This window comes from Schistocerca piceifrons, chromosome 1, assembly GCF_021461385.2.
Source record: "Schistocerca piceifrons isolate TAMUIC-IGC-003096 chromosome 1, iqSchPice1.1, whole genome shotgun sequence".
Lineage (NCBI taxonomy): Eukaryota > Metazoa > Arthropoda > Insecta > Orthoptera > Acrididae > Schistocerca > Schistocerca piceifrons.
This window is the reverse complement of record NC_060138.1, coordinates 422,722,468-422,743,875: the sequence shown is the minus strand read 5'-3', so window position 1 is coordinate 422,743,875 and position 21,408 is coordinate 422,722,468. Positions and strand designations below refer to the sequence as shown.

General features: G+C 39.3%; 1 protein-coding gene across 1 annotated transcript in view; it reads right to left on the bottom strand.

Annotated features, from left to right (window-relative positions):
• Positions 1 to 21,408, bottom strand: part of LOC124789979 (nodal modulator 3) — a 158,658-nt gene that overhangs the window by 3,965 nt on the left and 133,285 nt on the right. Inside the window, exons 11-13 of the mRNA XM_047257524.1 lie at positions 20,981 to 21,322; positions 20,559 to 20,682; positions 20,283 to 20,476 (exon numbers count right to left, since the gene is read on the bottom strand). Coding sequence (XP_047113480.1) covers positions 20,283 to 20,476; positions 20,559 to 20,682; positions 20,981 to 21,322 — 660 coding nt within the window. The remainder of the gene's footprint in view (positions 1 to 20,282; positions 20,477 to 20,558; positions 20,683 to 20,980; positions 21,323 to 21,408) is intronic.

Below are 21,408 nucleotides of genomic sequence, written 5' to 3'. Positions count from 1 at the left end.
TTCAGAAGGCACATAATATGGTTCCATAATGTCACCTAGTTAACAAAATATGAGCTTACAGAATAGCACATCAGCTGTTTGAGAGAGTTACACAGGTTTTATATCAAACAGAAATCAGTATACCATTCTTGGCGGGGAGAACCTGTCCATGTGAAAGTATATTTAGGCATGATGATGAAATTTTACAGGACAATTACAGTTCACAATACAGACAAATGATGTCACAGGAACTTTCATGATCTCCATGAGTCTGTCAGCAAATTGATGATGATGCTGCTGTTATAGGGAAGTCACAATGCCAGAATTCAACAAAATACCTACAAATTATAATTACGAACAACTTAAATTGGAATGATCGCAAAGACAATTTTGTGGGAAAGACAAACCAAGGGCTGCATTTCACTGGTAGAATGCTTAGAAGATGGAACAAGTCTAGTAAAGAAATAACCTACACTGTGTTTGTTCATCCTCTGCTAGAGTACTCCTGTGCAGTACGGGAGCCTTACCAGAGAGGCTTGATGGAGAACATCGAAAAAGTCCACACAAAGGCAGCTCTTTTTGTATTATCACGAAAGAGGGAAGAGAGTGCAATGGATAAGATACACAAGATGGGTTGTCATCGTTTAAATAAAGGAGCTTTTCATTGCAGCAGGATCTTTTCATGAAATTTCAGTCACGAACTTTATCTTCTGAATATGAAAACATTTTATTGTTTCCAACCTACATAGAGAGAAATGATAATTGTAAAAAAAATAAGGGAAATTTAGAACTCACAAAACAAAAAAAGATGACTCAAAAAACATTAAGGAGGATTAAACATCAATATCAAAAAAATATACTTTCTACGACAGAAACAAATAGTAAGAAAACAAGCTCACAAGATTACCACAAAACATTTAGTAGACATCTCCAAAGAAATGGTTTCCCAACACTAATGCTAAAATATAAAAACATAAGATGGTCCGTAGTGATAAAAGAAATCCAGAGATTTTAGCAGAAACATTTAATGAACTACTAAATTGCGAGGATCCTCCTGTGCTTCTGGAAGTAAACACAGAAACTCCAATAAAAACCCCACCAGAAAATATAAACCCACCAATAATTCAGGATGTCTACAAAGCTTTGAGCGAGGTTAGAACTGAGACAAACCTTCAGTTTGAGAAAGAAATCAAAAAACATAATTCCAGCTTATTACATCAACATAAACAGCCATTGGTTAAGAATTTTCAACTGTCAGCAGATATTTTAACTCCATCCAATTTTAAGTCAGTCAATGTGAAATTTCAGCTATCTTTATTGCATCAAAATATTCGAGGACTGAGAAATAAAATTAATGAATTAACTATCTGCATAGATGAATTAGAGTCTTCAAACCCAGCTGACATAATCTGCCTCTCTGAACATCATGTGACCACTGGTATAGAACTTTTAAGTGTTACAGGGTTTAGGTTAGCATCTCACTATTGTAGATCAGAAATGGAGAAAGGAGGAGTTGCCACATTCATCAGGAACTGTCATAAATTTAAGAACATAGACATTCATAAATTTTGCCTAGAACAGCATATGGAAGCATGTGCAACAGAATTAGATTTTCACAAAAAATCTTTCATAATATTAAGTGTATATCGAGCACCTGCAGGTAACTTTAATCTGTTTGTAAACCACCTTGAAGCTGTACTGGCCCATTTAACAACCAAAAACAAAGAAATAGTGGTTGCTGGTGATTTCAATGTAGATTTCCTTAAAGACTCTCCCAATAAGAACCTATTTGAGTTAGTAACACTATCATTCAACTTAATTCCCACAGTAAAGTTCCCCACTAGGATAACCACTTGCTCACAAACAGCCATTGATAATATCTTTATAGAAAAGTCAAATGAACAAAATTATATTACAAAACCAATAGTCAATGGCCTCTCAGACCATGACATGCAGTTCCTTCTGTTAAATGTTAATACTGAACAGGATATAAAATCTGTTAAATCTGAGCTCAAGAGAGTAATCAGTAAGCCAAAAATTGATTATTTTAGGACACTCCTCAGAGACATTCACTGGACTGATGTTTACAGTGCTCATGGCATGAATGAAAAATATAACATTTTTGCTAATAAAGTGCTTACCTTATTTGAACACTGCTTTCCCCCAAAACTTACCAAGGTTAGAGCAAAGTCTACAAAGAAGCCATGGATTACTCGAGGAATAGGGGTATCTTGTAAAACAAAAAGAAAACTGTATCTGTCAATCCGAAACATTTCCAATGTTGATGCTATAGCACATTATAAGAAATACTGCAAAATATTAAAGACTGTAATACGGATGTCAAAGCAAATATATTACAAGGAAAAGATAGTCATATCAGATAACAAAATAAAGACAATATGGGATATAGTGAAGGAGGAGACCGGTAGAACCAGACATGAAGAGGAACAAATAGCATTAAGAGTAAATGATGCATTGGTGACAGATGTGTATAGTGTTGCAGAACTTTTTAACAAACATTTTATAACTGTTACTGAAAAGATGGGGTTGTCAGGTTCGGTAGATGCTGCTATGGATTACCTTAGACCAGACATTTCAAGTAACTTCCATAATATGAATTTGACCCTCACTACCCCAACAGAAATAATGTCCATCATAAAATCTTTAAAATCAAAAACATCTAGTGGGTATGATGAAATATCAACAAAGTTAATTAAAGAATGTGATTCTGAGCTAAGTAACATATTAAGCTATCTGTGTAACCAGTCGTTTATCAGTGGAATATTTCCCGAATGGCTGAAATATGCTGAAGTTAAGCCACTGTTTAAGAAGGGAGATAAAGAAATAGCATCAAATTTCCGTCCAATTTCACTGTTGCCAGCATTCTCAAAAATTTTCGAAAAAGTAATGTACAGTCGTCTTTATAACCATCTTATCTCAAATAACATACTGTCAAAGTCACAGTTTGGATTTCTAAAAGGTTCTGATATTGAGAAGGCTATCTACACTTACAGTGAAAATGTACTTAATTCATTAGACAAAAAATTGCAGGCAACTGGTATATTTTGTGATCTGTCAAAGGCATTTGACTGTGTAAATCACAATATCCTTTTAAGTAAACTAGAATATTATAGTGTAACAGGAAATGCTGCAAAATGGTTCAAATCTTATATCTCTGGCAGGAAACAAAGGGTGTTATTAGGAAAGAGACATGTATCAAGCTATCAGGCATCATCCAACTGGGAACTAATTACATGTGGGGTCCCACAAGGTTCCATTTTGGGGCCCTTACTTTTTCTTGTGTATATCAATGACCTTTCATCAGTAACATTACCAGATGCCAAGTTTGTTTTGTTTGCTGATGATACAAACATTGCAATAAATAGCAAATCAAGTGTAGTCTTAGAAAGATCAGCCAATAAAATATTTGTAGACATTAATCACTGGTTCCTAGCCAATTCTTTGTCACTAAACTTTGAAAAAACACACTACATGCAGTTCAGAACTTGTAAGGGGTGTCCCAAGAGTATATGTCTAACATATGATGACAAGAAGATAGAAGAAGTGGACGGTGTTAAATTCTTGGGATTACAGCTTGATAATAAATTCAACTGGGAGGAGCACACCACAGAACTGCTGAAGCGTCTTAACAAATCTCTGTTTGCAATGCGAATTTTGTCAGACATAGGGGATATAAAAATGAAAAAGCTGGCATACTATGCTTACTTTCATTCCATAATGTCATATGGGATTATTTTCTGGGGTAATTCATCTAGCCAAGCTAAAGTTTTCCGGGCACAAAAACGTGCAGTAAGAATTATATGTGGTGTGAACTCAAGAACATCCTGCAGAAGCCTGTTTAGGGAACTAGGGATACTAACTACAGCTTCCCAATATATTTATTCCTTAATGAAATTTGTCATTAAAAATATATCACTTTTTCAAACCAACAGCTCAATTCATGGAATCAATACTAGAAATAAGAATAATCTTCACAAGGATTTAAAGTCACTTAGTCTTGTACAAAAAGGTGTGCATTATTCAGGAACACGCATTTTCAATAACTTGCCAGCAACCATAAAAAGCTTAACAACCAATGAAATTCAGTTTAAGAGAAGCCTAAAGGATTTATTGGTGGCCAACTCCTTCTACTCCATTGATGAATTTCTGAGGAAAACCAACTGATTTGTATATAAGTACAACATAACTTCTGCACAATTTCAGTGCAGTAATGTGTTCACTGAAAATTGTGTGTGTGTGTGTGTGTGTGTGTGTGTGTGTGTGTGTGTGTGTGTGTGTGTGAGTATAATCTAACTTCTGCACCATTTCAGTGCAGTAATGTGTTCATTGTAAATAAGTATTACAGTAGTTGTATTACATGTTTCTTACCTTATAAATAAATAAAAAACTTTTTTATTTTAAATTCAGTGCAATAGTATTTGTAAAATGACTCTTAGTGTTCATTAAAAAATGACGATCATTCCACTTGGGACCTGTGGAATGGTACATTAGCTTATTTGTTTTAGTTTAAATATTTGTCATGTATTGTTGTTTTTCTGACATGTTCCACATCCTGGAGGACCTCCTCACTACGGATCAATTGGAATGAAAGTAAATCTAATCTAATCTAATCTAATCAAGAACTACAAAGCAAGTGGAGAAGATCAAACATTTGCAGAACTCTGGAAATACGCAGCAGGACACGTGAAGATACCTTTACATCAATGCATAGTTAAAATCTGGATCGGAGAAGAGCTACCAGAACATTGGACTATAGCTATCATACACCCATTACACAAAAAAGAAGAAAAATCAAATCCGGACAACTACAGAGGCATTTCCTTATTGGATTGCAAATATAAAATATTGTCAAGAACTCTCTACAGTCGCTGTATAGATCAGCTTGAAAAGGAGCTAGGAGAGTATTAAGGAGAATTTAAACCCTGGAGAAGCTGCCCAGAACAGATCATCACATTAAAATTAATAATGGATGCCTACAAAAGGAGACAAGGAGCAACTAGTCATAACCTTTGTAGACTTCAAAAAAGCTTATGATTGCATCCACAGATCTTCTATGCTGGACTTATTAAGAAATTGTGGACTTCATCCCAAATTAATAAAAATGATAAAATTAACCCTCACAAACACCAAGTCCAAAGTAAAATTCGGAGGAGAACTATTGAGCCATTTACGATTAAAACAGGGTAAAGACAAGGAGATGGTCTATCACCATTGCTCTTCAACTATGCTCTTGAGTGCTTGATGACAGAATGGTACAAAGAGAATGCTAAAAACATAACAATTGGAACCAAGAAAGATGATATAAACCTAAATTGTTTGAGATTTGCAGATGACTTGGCATTACTAGCTAATAATGTACAAGAAGCTAGAAATAATGAGCCTGCAGAATATAGTGCAAAAAGTAGGGATCCAGATATCTTTTGAAAAGACTGAGATGATGGTAACAGACCCACTAGTAATAGACCAAGTAACAGTAGACAACAGAAAAATTAAAATAGTGAAGCAATTTAAATATCTTGGAGAGATTATAATACATGACTTGGATGAAAAACCTGCATGGCAAGAAAGAACCAAAATGATAAAAGCTCAAAACTAACATGGTCTACATACAATAAGAAATGTCTATCAATTCAAACAAAATTAACACTACCAGATGGTGGTTCAGCCAGAGGCAACTTATGCAAGTGAGACACTTTTTAAAGTCACTCAGAGAGTCAGGGTCGACAAAATACTAAAAGTAAAGAGAAGAACAGCTAGAACATGCATAAATAAAAAATACCAGAAGGAAGGACAATTGTGGATAGTGCCGAGTGAAGTAGTGTACAGGGAACTGGAGCCCATCACAGATACTATACATAAAAAGAGGATTTGTTTCTTTGGCCACATAATGAGGACACCAGGAACCAGATTAGCAAGAAAAATTATGCAGAAACTGTGTAATCTGAAGCAACAAGTAGGATGGATCAAGGAAATTACAGAGGGTATGGGAGAACTGCAAAATGAGACAAAAAAATCTCAATAAACTGAAAGACAAGAGAATAAGATTTAAACCAAAAGTAGACAAATGACACACAATGAAAAGGGTATTTGCAGATGAGGAAAGACAGGAAAGATCAGAACGAATGAAAAGATACTGGGCAGTTACGAAAGAACGAAACATGCGCTTACTGAAGAAGAGGACCAGGGAATGACTGACTAAAGTGGTCCAATGAGGCCGTAAAAGAAAGTAGTAGTAGTAGTAGTAGTAGTAGTAGAAATCAGAGCATATACAGAGAGACCTAAGTATTCATTTTCTCCAAATGCTGTTTGAGAGAGGAACAGTAGAGAAATAGTCTGAAGGTGGTTTGAAGAACTCTCTGCCATGCATTTTACTGTGAACTGTAGAGTAGCTACAGAAAACTTGTTAGATACAGAGTACTGATAGTTGCTGTAAAGACTGTCACCTAACTCACAGTGCAAACAAATTTAATGAATAGTACACAAGCTGACAGATTGATTACAAAATTCATTATCTAACATTGCAATCAGTGAAATAATAAAGTATTTATTGATTTAAGGTGTAATGATCAGATACAAATAGCTTCATTAGTTCACGAGCATCGCATTGGATAATGTTGCGGGAAGCTGCATAATATTTCAATGGGGCAGCTGCTAGTCATTTTCAGGTCCTTACTGATGTGTTGCTGCAATGGCTCGCCAATAAATATGCTGACTTCTAGAAAAGTGCAGGCACCAGGGGGTGAGGCTATAACATCACTGTACACAAATCATAGAGCACAATGACAATCAGTGCCCCTGCCTGAGAAATGGGCCATGATCTTTGCATGTGGGACGTGGGAAAAGCATGGCCACAAATCATGGCCCAGTGTGCACGTGTGCAGGATGCTCGAACTTAGGTAAGTATGTGGGCTCTGATTCCCGTCTGTGGTGACTCAGATTCATTTGTCTGTGGCCGAAGATGCCTTAGTACTGCCAATACTGGTTCCCACACCTTGCTGAGTTGAAATCCTGTGTCTCTGTTAATCAGGTTGTTACTAATATGTATCTGAACTACTCCTTTAATGATAGAGCATCAACACATGCAAGCAGATGAAAGGATCTTTGCCTCACCGTAGTTCAGGCTACGTCCCGTGTCAAGACAGTGTTCAGCCACAGCAGACTTTTCGGGATGACCCAATCTGGTGTGACGTCTATATTCAGCCATCTACCCTTAACAGTGTGACATGTCTGGCCAATGTATGATTTTGCACACTTGCATGGGATTTTATATATCCCTGGTTTCCTTAGACGTTTCCTTAGACTGTCTTTAACAAAACCCATCATCATTTGCACTCACACAAGAGGGTGGAAGACACATTTTATTTTATGTTTCTTGAACAGCATGCTGATCTTAAAGGACACATAATGTAGAAAAACTGTCCTTGTGGAGGACACAAAATTTAGTCTCTTTTCCCACATCAATATCGCAGCATCATCTAGTTGTTTAAAAGTGAAATTCAACACAGTGTGTCTGCATAATTTATGTTCTTTTCATGCTCTATGATTCATTTACAATAATTCCAGTCCCAAAGAAAGCAGGTGCTGACAGATGTGAAAATTACCGAACTATCAATATAATAAGTCACAGCTGCAAAATACTAACACGAATTCTTTACAGACGAATGGAAAATCTGGTGGAAGCCGACCTTGGGGCAGATCAGTTTGGATACTGTAGAAATGTTGGAACATGTGAGACAATACTGACCCTACGGCTTATCTTAGAAGATAGATTAAGGAAAGGCAAAGCTTAGTTTCTAGTATTTGTAGACTTACAGAAGGGTTTTGACAATGTTGACTGGAATACTCTCTTTGAAATTCTGAAAGTGGCAGGGGTCAAATAGAGGGAACGAAAGGCTATTTACATTTTGTACAGAAACCAGATGGCAGTTATAAGAGTTGAGGGGGAATGAAAGGGAAGCAGTGGTTGGGAAGGGAATGAGACAGGGTTGTAGCCTATCCCCATTGTTATTCAATCTGTATATTGAGCAAGCAGTAAAGGAAACAAAAGGAAAATTTGGAGTAGGAATTAAAATCCATGGAGAAGAAATAAAAACTTTGACATTTGCCGATGATACTGTAATTCTGCCAGAGACAGCAAAGGACCTGGAGAGCAGTCGAATGGAATGGACAGTGTCTTGACAGGAGGATATAAGATGCACATCAACAAAAGCAAAATGAGGAAATGGAATGTAGTCAAATTAAATCAGGTGATGTTAAGGGAATTAGATTAGGAAGTGAGACACTTAAAGTATTAAATGAGTTTTGCTATTTGGGGAGCAAAATAACAGATGATGGTCGAAGTAGAGAGGATATAAAATATAGACTGGCAATGGCAAGGAAAGTGTTTCTGAAGAAGAGAAATTTGTTATCAACGAGTATAGATTTAAGTGTCAGGAAGTCTTTTCTGAAAGTATTTGTATGGAGTGTAGCCATGTATGGAAGTGAAACATGGATGATAAATAGTTTAGAAAAGAAGAGAACAGAAGCTTTCGAAATGTGCTGCTACAGAAGAATGCTGAAGACTAGATGGGTAGATCACGTAACTAATGAGGAATTGGGGAGAAGAGAAATTTGTGGTACAACTTGACTAGAAGAAGGGATCGGTTGGTAGGACATGTTCTGAGGCATCAAGGGATCACCAATTTAGTGTTGGAGGACAGTGTGGAGAGTAAAAATAGTAGAGGAAGCCCAAGAGATGAATACATTAAGCAGATTCAGAAGGATGTAGGGCGCAGTAGGTACTGGGAGATGAAGCTTGCACAGGATAGAGCAGCAAGGGGAGCTGCATCAAACCAGTCTCTGGATTGAAGACCACAACAATAACAATGTTATAGCCCCACCACTTGGCGTCTGCACTTTTCTAGTGAGACAGTCTATATATTGATGAGCCACTGTAGCAACACTTCAGTAAGCACCTGAAGATAATGAGCAGCAGTCTCATTGAAATATTGTGCAGCTTCCACAGCCATTGTCTGACATGACACCTGTGAACCAATGAAGCAGTTATTATGACAGGAAAGTCTCAAACGGCACATCAGACACAAATAGTTGTAGGAAAGGTCAGACTAAGATTCATTCAAAGAATCCTCTGGCAATGTAATCCTACACCTACATCTATACACTGCAAACTATTGTGAAGTGCTTGACAGAGGGCACTGTCCACTGTACCAGGTATTATTCCACTAACTTATGGAGAGTGGGAAGAATGATTACTTAAATACCATTGTGCATGATTTGGTGAGTCTAATCTTGTCTTGGTTAACCGTATGTGAGTGGTATGAAGGGAGTTGTATATTCCTGGACTGTTCACTTTTGAAACATTGTACGTAGGCTTTTGTAGGAATACTTGCTTTTATCTTCTAGCATGTGTCAGTTCAGGTTTTTCAGCATCTCTGTGGCACACTCCCATGTAGACTTATTGAATTTGTCTGGTATTCCACCAATGAACTGATGTCTGCCACCTGCCTTACTTACAACTAAGCTGCAGTTTTTCCACTTTACACCCCCATATACTGTTATAATACAAGCATCTGTATGAGTCGACCTATTCCAACTGTGAGGAAGGTATACTGCAGACATAGATAGTTTATTTTTTCATTTTGTAAAACACATAATTTTACATTTCTGAACATTTAAAACAAGGTGCCAACCTTCGCAACATTTGCCAATATTTGTGTGGATTTTTTCAGGCTTTGCTTCATTATACAGGGTAAGTCACTAACTATTGCCACCAAGAATAACTCCAAAAGTATGATAGGAGCTGAAAAGTTTGTGGGACAAAAGTTATATGGGACAACGGGTGCCATAATATGAAGTTAGTTTTTTGTTGCTAGGTGGGGTTGCTTCAGAGATATGGACAACCTTTTTTTTTTTTTTTTTTTTTAAAAAAAAGGGATGCTAAGGTATGGTACTTATTCTCTGATAGCGGCTATCGAGACGAATCCAATGATGCGTAACAGTAAGGTCTTTGAAGGACAACGAATGTCACAAAGGTGGCATGAACATCCATTTACAGAAGGTGTTTGAAGTGATGACCATTGGTATCAATGCAGTGCTGCAATCTTCTTATCATGGATTGAGTAGTATTCCTTATCACATCAGCACTTATCAAAGCACATGCTCTGACAATTTTCTCTCACATATCTTCAGGTGTAGTTGGAACAACTTTATAAACAATGTCTTTTACGAATCCCCACAAGAAAAAATACAGAAGTGTCAAGTCTGGCGAACAAGCCAGCCACGACACAATCCTCCGCATCCAATCCAGTGATTTGGGAATTGTCTCTGCAACTCATTTCTAGCCATCAGTGAAAAATGTGCTGGACACCCATCATGTTGATACCACATTCTGTTCCTTGTCCCTAAAGGTATTTCTTCCAATAAGAGACCTAATGTTTCTTGCAGGAATGTGGTGTACTTCCTACCAATAACATTTCCTTCGATGAACTAGGGGCCTATAATTCTGTCCACCAGAATCCCATACCATACATTCACCGACCACAGTTTTTGGTGTGCAACTTTTCATGGCCAACATGCATTTTCAGTTGCCCAATAACGCATGTTATGTAAATTAACATTTCCATGGCTTGTGAATGTAGCCTCATCAGTAAAAAATATCAAATTAATAAATGTGTCATCCCTCTGAATCTGAAGTTGAGCCCATTGGCAGAATTCAATGTGGCACATACAATCCGTTCCAGTTAATTCTTGTTGGAGACTGATATGGTACGGATGATATTTATGGTGATGCATAACACGAACACTACTACTCTGGCTCATGCCAGATTCCCTTGCGACTTCTTGCGAAAAACACATGGATCTCAAACCATCGTGTACCAATTTCCGCTTCCTCGTTAAGTAACCTTCCTTTGCCAGATATGTTTCCAATGCATTTAAGATCCAGTTGTTTTCAATTTATCATACACATATTTAAATGTACGACACGCAGGGTGAATACGTGGGGGATATCTTTCAGCGTATAAGTCTGTAACTCTCACAGAATTTCGTGGGTATTCTCTGTAAATGACAATCATATCGACTTGTTCTTCAAAGGAATACATCATTCACATTTGCTTGATTCAACGATACTAGTCTTACCATTCCTAATAGTGTTGTACTGTGAAATTGTTGAATGGTATTTACAAGTCACTGGCATGTTAGATGGATACACCGTATTTGGCGAATATTTACTATTTGTATGTTATATGAGAGAAATTGTCAGAGCACGTGATTTGATGAGTCTGGAGTGATAAGGAATACCACTCAATCCATGATAAGTAGATTTCAGCACTATATTGATACCAATGGTCCTCACTTTGAACATCTTCTGTAAATGGACATTCATGCCACCTTTGTTACCTTCATTGACCTTCAAAGACCTTACTTTTATGCATCATTGGATTCGTCTTGATAGCTGCAATCAGAAAATAATTACCAAACTGTAGCATCCCACCTAACAAACAAAGCGTCCCATCTAGCAACAAAAACCCAATATCATATTATGGTCCCCGTTGTCCCATGCAACATTTGGCCCACAAACTTTTCAGCTACTATCATACTTTCAGAGTTTTTCTAGGTGGCAATAGTTAGTGACTCATCCTGTAGATAACTCTATGATTAGTGAAAAGTCTGAAGCTACTATTAATATTGTCTAGATAAAAAATCTACTCACCAACCAGTGGCAGGAGAACATACATATAAAAAAAGGTTTTGTTCATGCAAGATTTCAGAGCCAATGGCTCCTCCTTTTGGCAGAAGGTCTTTCATTCTCATCCCCTCCGGCAAGTCTCCACTGACCTTGGGTTCTGGATGACTTTACCGAACTACACGCCTTTTTCTTTACCTTCACCGCTTCCTTCCCTTTCAACCCTGCTGCCAGAATAAGGAGCTACAGGCTCTGAAAGCTTGCATAAGTAAAACCTTGTTTTATACGTATGTTCTCCTCCGCCACTTGGCGAATAAATTTTTTCTCTATCCAATTACATTTTATTGTCAAAAATTGATTATTCCATTGTTATATTAATATTGCCTGCGACTGGATAGACGAAACATCTACTAACCACGCACCATAGATCACGCATATAAAAGGTATTACATATGCAAGCTTTCGGAACCAGTAGCACTTTCTTTTGAAAGAAGGATTGAACAGGAAGGAAGAGGAATGAAAGAAAAGAGCTGGTGAGGTTTAGGAAAAGGGGTAGAGCTTGGAAAAGTCACCCACAACCTTGGGTCAGAGAAGACTTACAGATGGGATGAGAAGGAAAGACTGATTCTTGGAGACTGCACCAGATGAGATTTGAGCTTAAAGGTGGAAGATAGGCTAATATGCACAACAGAGATTCCTGCAATAGCATTATGCACAAGTTAATAAGAGCTACAATCTAAGTGCATCATATGTGATAGAGGTGTGAGGAGGACAGAAAAAAATAGACAGGTCAGAAAATGAAAGATGTAGAAAACTAAAATGGAGTGAAGATGGGAAAAGTTACTGTGAAGAAATGCTGATACCGAAGAAATTAACATAAATTAAGACCAGAGGGGTGGTAAGAACCAAGAACATGTTGTTGTGTCAGTTCCCACATGCAGAGTTCTGAGGAACTGGTGTCTGGTGGAAGATTCCAGATGGCACATGTGGTAAAACGGGCATCATCATCACAACTGTCATGTAGTGCACACTCCGCAACAGCATATTGTGTGTTATCAGTATGCAACCTCTACCTATGCTCATTCATCCTAATTGATAACTTGATGGTAGTCATGCTGCTGTAAAATGCTGAGCAGTGTTTACATAACAGCTGGTACATGCTGTGACGTTTCACAGATCACTCTCTGTTTGATAGTACATGTTTTGCCAGTTACAGGTCTGGTACAAGTGGTGGTATGAGGATGCTTAGGCCAAGTCTTGCAGCGGGGATGGTCACAGTGGTAGGAGCCAAATGGTAGGTAGATAAGTGCAGAAGGAGCATAGGATCTAACAAGGATATTGTGGATATTGGGAGGGTGACGGAAAGCTATTCCGCGTGTGGTGGGTAAAATCTCAGACATAATGGATCTCATTTCAGGGCATAATTTTTAGGAAGTCATGGCCTTGTCGAAGTAGATGATTAATACATTCACGATGAGCATAATACTGAGTGACAAATGGTGTACTCCTAAGTTGTTTTTCGGAGGGATCAGCAGCACCAGGATTGGATGTGATGGCCCAGGAGATTTGCTTTTGAATTAGGCTGGTGGGGTAATTATATCCAGTGAAGGCTGAGGTGAAAATGGTGGTGTATTGCTGTAAAGAATCTGCACCTGAACAAAAACATTTGCCTCAAATGCCAAGGCTGTATGGGAGGGAATATTTGACATGGAAAGGATGGCAAGGGTCAAAATGTAAGTATTGTTGTTTGTTAGTAGGTTTAATATGAACAGATGTGGTTAGCCAGCCTGCAGTGAGAATCAGCTCAACATCAAGGAAAGTTGCATGGGATTCAGAACAGAACCATGTGAAATTTTATTGGGAGAATGTATTTCAAGATTCCAGGAATTTTAACAGGTCAGCCTCACCATGAGCCCATATGATGAAGATGCCATCAGTGTATCTAAACCAAACCAGGGCCTGAAGGCTTGTGAATCTCGGGAAGGCTCCCTCCAACTAACACATGAAAAGGTTGGCATAGGAAGGAGCCACCTTCGTTCCCACAGCTGCACCTCTGTTCTGTTTGTATGTCTGCTCCTCAAAGTTGAAGTAGTAGTTATTAAGTATAAAGGTGATTAAGGTGGGCAGGAGGGATGTCATAAGTGTGGAATCAGCTGGGCACTGACCAAGAAAATGTTCAGCAGCAGACAGGCAATGAACGTGGGGGATGTCGGTATGGAGGGAGGTGGCATCAATGGTGACAAGCAAGGTGTGTGGTGGGAATGGGATGGGCACATATTTCAGATGATCTAGGAAATGGTTGGTGTCTTTAATAGGAAGGAAGTCTTTGTACTATGGGTTGCAGGTGTTGATCAATTAAGGCACATACATGTTCAATGGGTGCTTTGAAGCTAGCAACTATGGGGCAGCCAGGATGATGGGTTTGTGGATCTTAGGAAGAAGATAAAAGGTGGGGATGCATGGTTTAGACGGGATAAGAAGTTCTATGGATTGAGGTGTTAGTCTTTGTGAGGGGCCTGGGGTTTTAAGGAGGGACTGCAGGTCAGTTTAAATCACAGGGATGGGGTCTCGATGGCAGATGCTGTATGAAGAGGTGTCAGACAGCTGGTGTTGAGCTTCACTTATTTACTCCTGTTGGTCAAGTACCACAGTGAGAGACCACTTGTCAATTGGGAGGATAGTAATGGAGTCATCAGCTTTTAGGGAACAAATAGTCTGGAGTTGTGCAGAGGTGTGTGTGTGTGTGTGTGTGTGTGTGTGTGTGTGTGTGTGTGTTTGGAACTTATGTTTGCTCAATGCTGAGGTTATTACAGCCATTACACATATTAAGAGAAATGGTTGTAGGCAAAATGACTAAGATTGTTGTCACAGAATGAGGAGGAAACACATAAAATGACACTCATTCACTTACTCCCACCTCACTCACAATTACACACACAATCACTCTATTTCACAGATCTTAATACAACATAGGAGGGTTAAAGGTGCTATACATGAGAGTAAAACAGAAGTAAAACCACAGAAGAGCTAAAAGAAAGACACTGGGAAATATGACTGGCTGACTACTTACAATAAAACTTCGGCGACACATTAAGACCATTTCCCTAAAATTTGTGGACAAAAGTTGGACAGAGCACAAAACCTTAAAACTTGAACCACATTCGTGTCAATGTTAGTCAAAATAGAGAGCAAGTCTGCCAGCAAATCTGCTAGTGCCCTCTGGTCCAAAAATTAAACACAGTCTAGTAAATGCGGCACACAGTGATTTGTAGGCCACAAGCACCACACATTGGAGGGTACTCACACTGGAATTAAGAAGCCATGTATCATAGGGCTGTGGCCTATGAGAAGACAAATACAGAGGACCTTGTCCTGTTCACATGGCCGGAAGGAGGTATGCCACAGCTGTGTTGTGGGCTTTACTAGATGCAGATTATTGTCTGTCACTTCCAGCCGCTCATTCTCTCATCAATGCAAGACTCTGTACCTCAAATAGTGACGCTAGAGCATGCAAGGGAATGACACACCAAAATAACTGAGGATTACGACACACTTCCTTTGCTGCTAGAGCCACCCTTTCATTCCCCGCAGTACCCCTGTGCCCTGTACCCTGCAGAAAGACATCTCCTTCCCCAGCAGTATATTATGGAATACTTTATCTGCTGGGTACAAATATTGTAGAAAGTGAAGAGCACTAAGAGAATTGGAACAGACAACGAATTTAACACTTTAAAAATGTCTCATCTGCTTCACCGCCCACAAGACTGCATATAATTCTGCATTGAACACATTAAGGGCTCAAGGAAGTCAGACCTTGATGACAAGATTACAAGATTCGGGAAAACAACAGAGCTCCCTCCTATATAGACCCATACATAAAGAGAGCCCCCCCCCCCCTTCCCCCATATAAAGCCACCCGTAAAGACAGCTACATAGCTGTGGTGCTCATTTAAAATGTCAGAGAATATCACATTAAAAACAGAAGCTGGAGTGCAATCTCTCTTTACGGCACCAGATCTAAAATTACTCTGGGCCTGTGCAGTAACCAGGCTGTCAGACAGTTAAAGGCCTGGGTTTGGGGTTGTGCTTGCTCCACTCCAATTGACTTCAACACAGGCCACGCACAGATCTCAATATAAAAATGCAGTAAATGAAGCAGGCAAAAAGGAATACAAATGTCTCAAAAATGAGATCGACAGGAAGTGCAAAATGGCTAAGAAGGGATTGCTAGAGGACAAATGTAAGGATGTAGAGGCTTATCTCACTAGGGCTAAGGTAGATACTGCCTACAGGAAAATTAAAGAGACCTTTGGAGAAAAGAGAACCACTTGTATGAATATCAAGAGCTCAGATGGAAACCAGTTCTAAGCAAAGATGGGAAAGCAGAAAGGTGGAAGGAGTATATAGAGGGTCTATACAAGGGCGATGTACTTGAGGACAATATTATGGAAATGGAAGAGGATGTAGATGAAGATATAATTGGAGATACGATACTGCGTGAAGAGTTCGACAGAGCACTGAAAGACCTGAGTCGAAACAAGGCCCCGGGAGTAGACAACATTCCATTAGAACTACTGACAGCCTTGGGAGAGCCAGTACTGACAAAACTCTACCATCTGGTGAGCAAGATATATGAGACAGGCAAAATACTTCAAGAAGAATATAATAATTCCAATACAAAGAAAGCAGGTGTTGACAGATGTGAAAATTACCGAACTATCAGTTTAATAAGTCACAGCTGCAAAATACTAACGCAAATTCTTTACAGATGAATGGAAAAACTAGTAGAAGCAGACCTCGGGGAAGATCAGTTTAGATTCTGTAGAAATATTGCAACACGTGAGGCAATACTGACCCTACAACTTATCTTAGAAGCTAGATTAAGGAAAGGCAAACCTACGTTTCTAGCATTTGTAGACTTAGAGAAAGCTTTCGACAATGTTGACTGGAATACTCTCTTTCAAATTCTGAAGGTGGCATGATTAAAATACAGGGAGCGAAAGGCTATTTACAATTTGTACAGAAACCAGATGACAGTTATAAAAGTCGAGGGACAGGAAAGGGAAGCAGTGGTTGGGAAGGGAGTGAGACAGGATTGTAGCCTCTCCCCAACGTTATTCAATCTGTATATAGAGCAAGCATTGAAAGAAACAAAAGAAAAATTCGGAGTAGGTACTAAAATCCATGTAGAAGAAATAAAAACGTTGAGGTTCACCGATGACATTGTAATTCTGTCAGAGACAGCAAAAGACTTGGAAGAGCAGTTGAACGGAATGGACAGTGTCCTGAAAGGAGGATATAAGATGAACATCAACAAAAGCAAAATGAGGAAATGGAATGAAGTCAAATAAAGTTGGGTGATGCTGGGGGAATTAGATTAGGAAATGAGACACTTAAAGTAGTAAAGGAGTTTTGCTATTTGGGGAGCAAAATAACTGATGATGGTGGAAGTAGAGAGGATATAAAATGTAGACTGGCGATGGCAAGGAAAGAGCTTCTGAAGAAGAGAAATTTATTAACATCGAGTATAGATTTAAGTGTCAGGAAGTCGTTTCTGAAAGTATTTTTATGGAGTGTAGCCATGTATGGAAGTGAAACATGGACGATAAATAGTTTGGACAAGAAGAGAATAGAAGCTTTCAAAATATGGTGCTACAAAAGAATGCTAAAGATAAGTTGGGTAGATCACATAACTAATGAGGAAGTATTGAACAGGAATGGGGAGAAGAGAAGTTTGTGGCGCAACTTGACTAGAAGAAGGGATCGGTTTTTAGGAAATGTTCTGAGGCACCAATTTAGTATTGGACGGCAGCGTGGAGGGTAAAAATCGTAGAGGGAGACCAATAGATGAATACACCAGCACATTCAGAAGGATGTGGGTTGCAGTAGGTACTGGGAGTTGAAGATACTTGCACAGGATAGAGTAGAATGGAGAGCTGCATCAAACCAGTCTCAGGACTGAAAACCACAACAACAACAAGTCAGTGGCATGATGGGTCGCTCATGTGATGTGGTCCACCATTTCTGGATGCTGTTGTGGTGTTCAAACACAGTCAGCTGGCTGAACAGTGTCCAGTTAGCCCTACTGTCCATCCATTTTGGTGACTTCTGTTCAGGTAGTACTCCATCCAGTATGTAAATGTGGAATGGGAAGTGGTCACTACTGGAATGTATGTCATCAATGACTTCCCATTGAACAGAGTCAGAAAGAGAAGTTGATGGCCAAGAACAATCCAGTCGCAACACAGAAATGAGTGGGAGTACCAGTGTTGAGATGTAAAGAGGCTCTCCAACAACCAATCCCGAAGGCAAGTAGAGGTTGAGCCGCACAAGCCATGATGTGCACTTAAGTCCTCCCTCCAGTAGGAGAAATGGTTGGGGGAACTGTTCTATAAGATCTGTGAGAGTCTCATAGTCTACTGCATCTCATAGAAGCAAACAGAGTGAGGAGTGATCCTCTGACGCACAAGAATTTCAACTGAAACTACCTGCGGGTCAGTAACTAGGGGGAAGAGCAGACAAGTGGTGCGTGTTATTGACTCACACAGTAACCCCTCCCTTGGCTCTTTCCCCAGTCAGGTCATCCTTGGGGTGTAGGATATAGCCCTGTATCAGTATCTTTAAAATGAATTTCTTGTAAGCATAAGCACAAAGGGCATGGTTGTGCTAGAAATTTCAGTTCTTCTACATGAGTCCTGAACCCATTCACGTTCCACTGTAGTGTGGGAGCCATTTCATCAGTGTGGTTTTGATTTACCTATGTCTTTGTGCAGGGGAGGTGAATCACTTGTAGAGCGACTGGGAGTGGAACGGTTCACTGGGCCGGTGATGAGGCTTCTAAACTCCATGATGTCCTCCTCATCAGTGAGACGTGCCAGAATCATGCCTGACAACATCTGGGACAGCTTTTGACCCGAACATTGTGATCATTTCTCTGCACACTATCCCTTCGAGGATGATGGAGAAAGGAGGCATTGAGAGGCACTTCATTTTCGTGTGTCTTCTTGAAGCTCACTGGTCTTTTCTGTTGCAGCTGCCTGGATTCCTTTGTCTTTACTTGGTTTGTCTTGGCATGTAATGTCAAGTACAGTTGCTGGACATCACCTGCTTGAGCTGGGGAACAGATTACTGTACCATGGAAGTATACAAGTGGCAAAGACAGGGGGTTTCATTGCCTTATATTAATTGTTGGCTGTAAGTCACAGAAACCCTGCTATAGTATGTTCAGGCAGCATTGGAGAATTGAATTTGACAACGAAGGTGGCAGTCTTTTCAGTTTTTACATTATTGTTTCACATTTGTTGCTCTACATCTGCCATTCCCTGTGATGCCCATTCTTGTTCAGCTCTGCTACATCCAAGTTCATGATATTACAGCACGACCATAACCTTGCCTGAGTTGAGAGAGTTGTGTATCTCAACAAAGATATCATATTTACCCAATTTGGGTGATTTCTTAAGAAGTTCAACCTGCTTTAACTGGATGGTTTCCACCAGCAAGAAACCATTACATAAGCATTTAATAGACTCTAAGGTGCCAGGAAGTCCTTCCAAGCCTTTATGGCAAAGAATGGAGACACTTCTTCAAACGACCCCTTGTTCCTCTCAATCAGCAGAAACACATTTTGTTTTAAGATTCCTTGAGCCCTATTACTTTAGCACAAATGAGTCCGATTATCAGGAGAGTTGGCCCCCATCATTCATTCATTAGGATGAGTGGATAAGAGTACAAGACAGAGCCCTGTGTGCATGAGCAAGGCTTGTACAACTGAAGTGCGGCAGGTTCCCAATAGGTTGCCCACTCAAGACTGATTCACCTCAACTGCCGTGCATTTCATCAACATGCAGTACACCTTCAGATTGAGGAGTTTTTTATATCCTCGCAATCCACATGGTCGAACCACGATTTCCGTTCTCTGTGACACACATCATTCCACTGCTGCACCACGTGGTGGTCACTGAAGCACACCCAGAACCTATGGTAGCAGAGGACTGCTGGCACTTACCTGCCCCCTGCTCAGGAACCCTGGGGTCACCAAGCCCGTACACAGCAAATGAGCATTAAGACCCAGAAATGAGTTCTCCAGAAGATAGGTTAAGCCATGACGTAGGGACATCAAGAGGGGCTGTGAAGCAACACTGGATGTGAGGAATTCTTGGATGGCTTGTAAGAGATGATTTTGTAGTAGTGTTGGTGGATCAAGTTGCGATGTGGTTGGAACTGTTCAAGGCAGAGTTCAATGTCAGGTTTGGTGTTGGAGAGGTATTAGGATTGGATTGCAACGTGAAGTTTCTTCCTGACATTATGTGTGAAGGAAAGTATGTCCTTCACTACAGCAGCATGATTAAATCTGTGTTTAGAGCTGAAAGTGAGATCTTTGGATAATACAGATAACTCAGGAAGGGTGAGTGCTCTAGACGAGAGTTTGAGATCACACTATTGTTGTGACTGGTTATTTTGAGTATGAGCTGTTATTGGTCTGGCAGTGGTGAAGGATGGGAAACATAAAGGAGGTTGGCCAAGATGGTTATTCAAGGTCTCAGTAATATATGTACTGTACCACTACAAAATATCAAACAAATTCAATTAATATACTCACATCAACTGGACTTTGATACTAGCACCTTCAACAACTGTTATCATTTTTGATGATGGTTCAAATCTGTACTCCTTCATCATTGGTCTGAGATAATATTCACTTGGACTGAGTGAACTGAATGTCCTTTTACCATCAGCATCAGTCTGGCTGTTGCGTCGAAAACTTTCACCTCCAGACAGGGACAATAATACACCCTACAAATGAAGAGGGAACTTTTTTTTATTAATGTGAAACTAAGTGGTGCACAGGGCTTAAAACATAATTCTGATACAATACCTGCAATGGTTTCCCATCAGCTTTGTCTATTACTTCTACCACAATTTCTGCTAATTTGTGGGCTTTGAAAGTGGTTTTAGCGTCAGGACCAGACAACACATAGCCTTCTTTTTCAGCTGATACACTGCAAATGAGGTAAACAGCGGAAATGTCACACTGAAGAACTTGATAAACAAATCTGTGTATAATTAACAATCACATAATGTAGATTAATTATCCTGAGCACTTTTACAGCTATTTGATTAACTATGTTTGTTCTAAAAAACAAAGCTTGTCTTGAAATATCTATTGAAATTTCATATTATTCAATCAGAAAAGAAACAAAAAATAAATGAAAAGGGAAACACAGGTAAGTCCTACATCTGTGATTCAGTTCGGTAACATACACTTACATTAAAATATACAGACGAAAGTTGACATACCGGTATTTTAATCCATCAGAAAGAGGACCAAACTTAAATTTTCCATCAGTGGAAGTGTCTGTGCTTGTAACGATTTCCTCAGAACCTTCTACAAATACTGATACTTTAACACCGACCAGTGGTGGCTCTACTTTTCCTTCTATTATATGACCTTTATCAGCATAAAATTCAACACCTTTATCAGTACAGTCAGAAGGCCCTGACAAAGCGCTTTTTACAGGTGTGAACAAAAGTGTACTGGCTGCCGGAACAAATCTGAGTCTCTCCCCTTCTACAACATGGAGCTGGAATTTGTACTCATACTGGCCATTATTCAGTGGTTGTGGCTCCAGTGGTCCAATCCTAAACAAAAGAACAATTTATAAATAAAAGGAAGTGATTATTTGAATTCTGTTCAATAGTTTTTGCTCATTGCCAATAAAAAGATA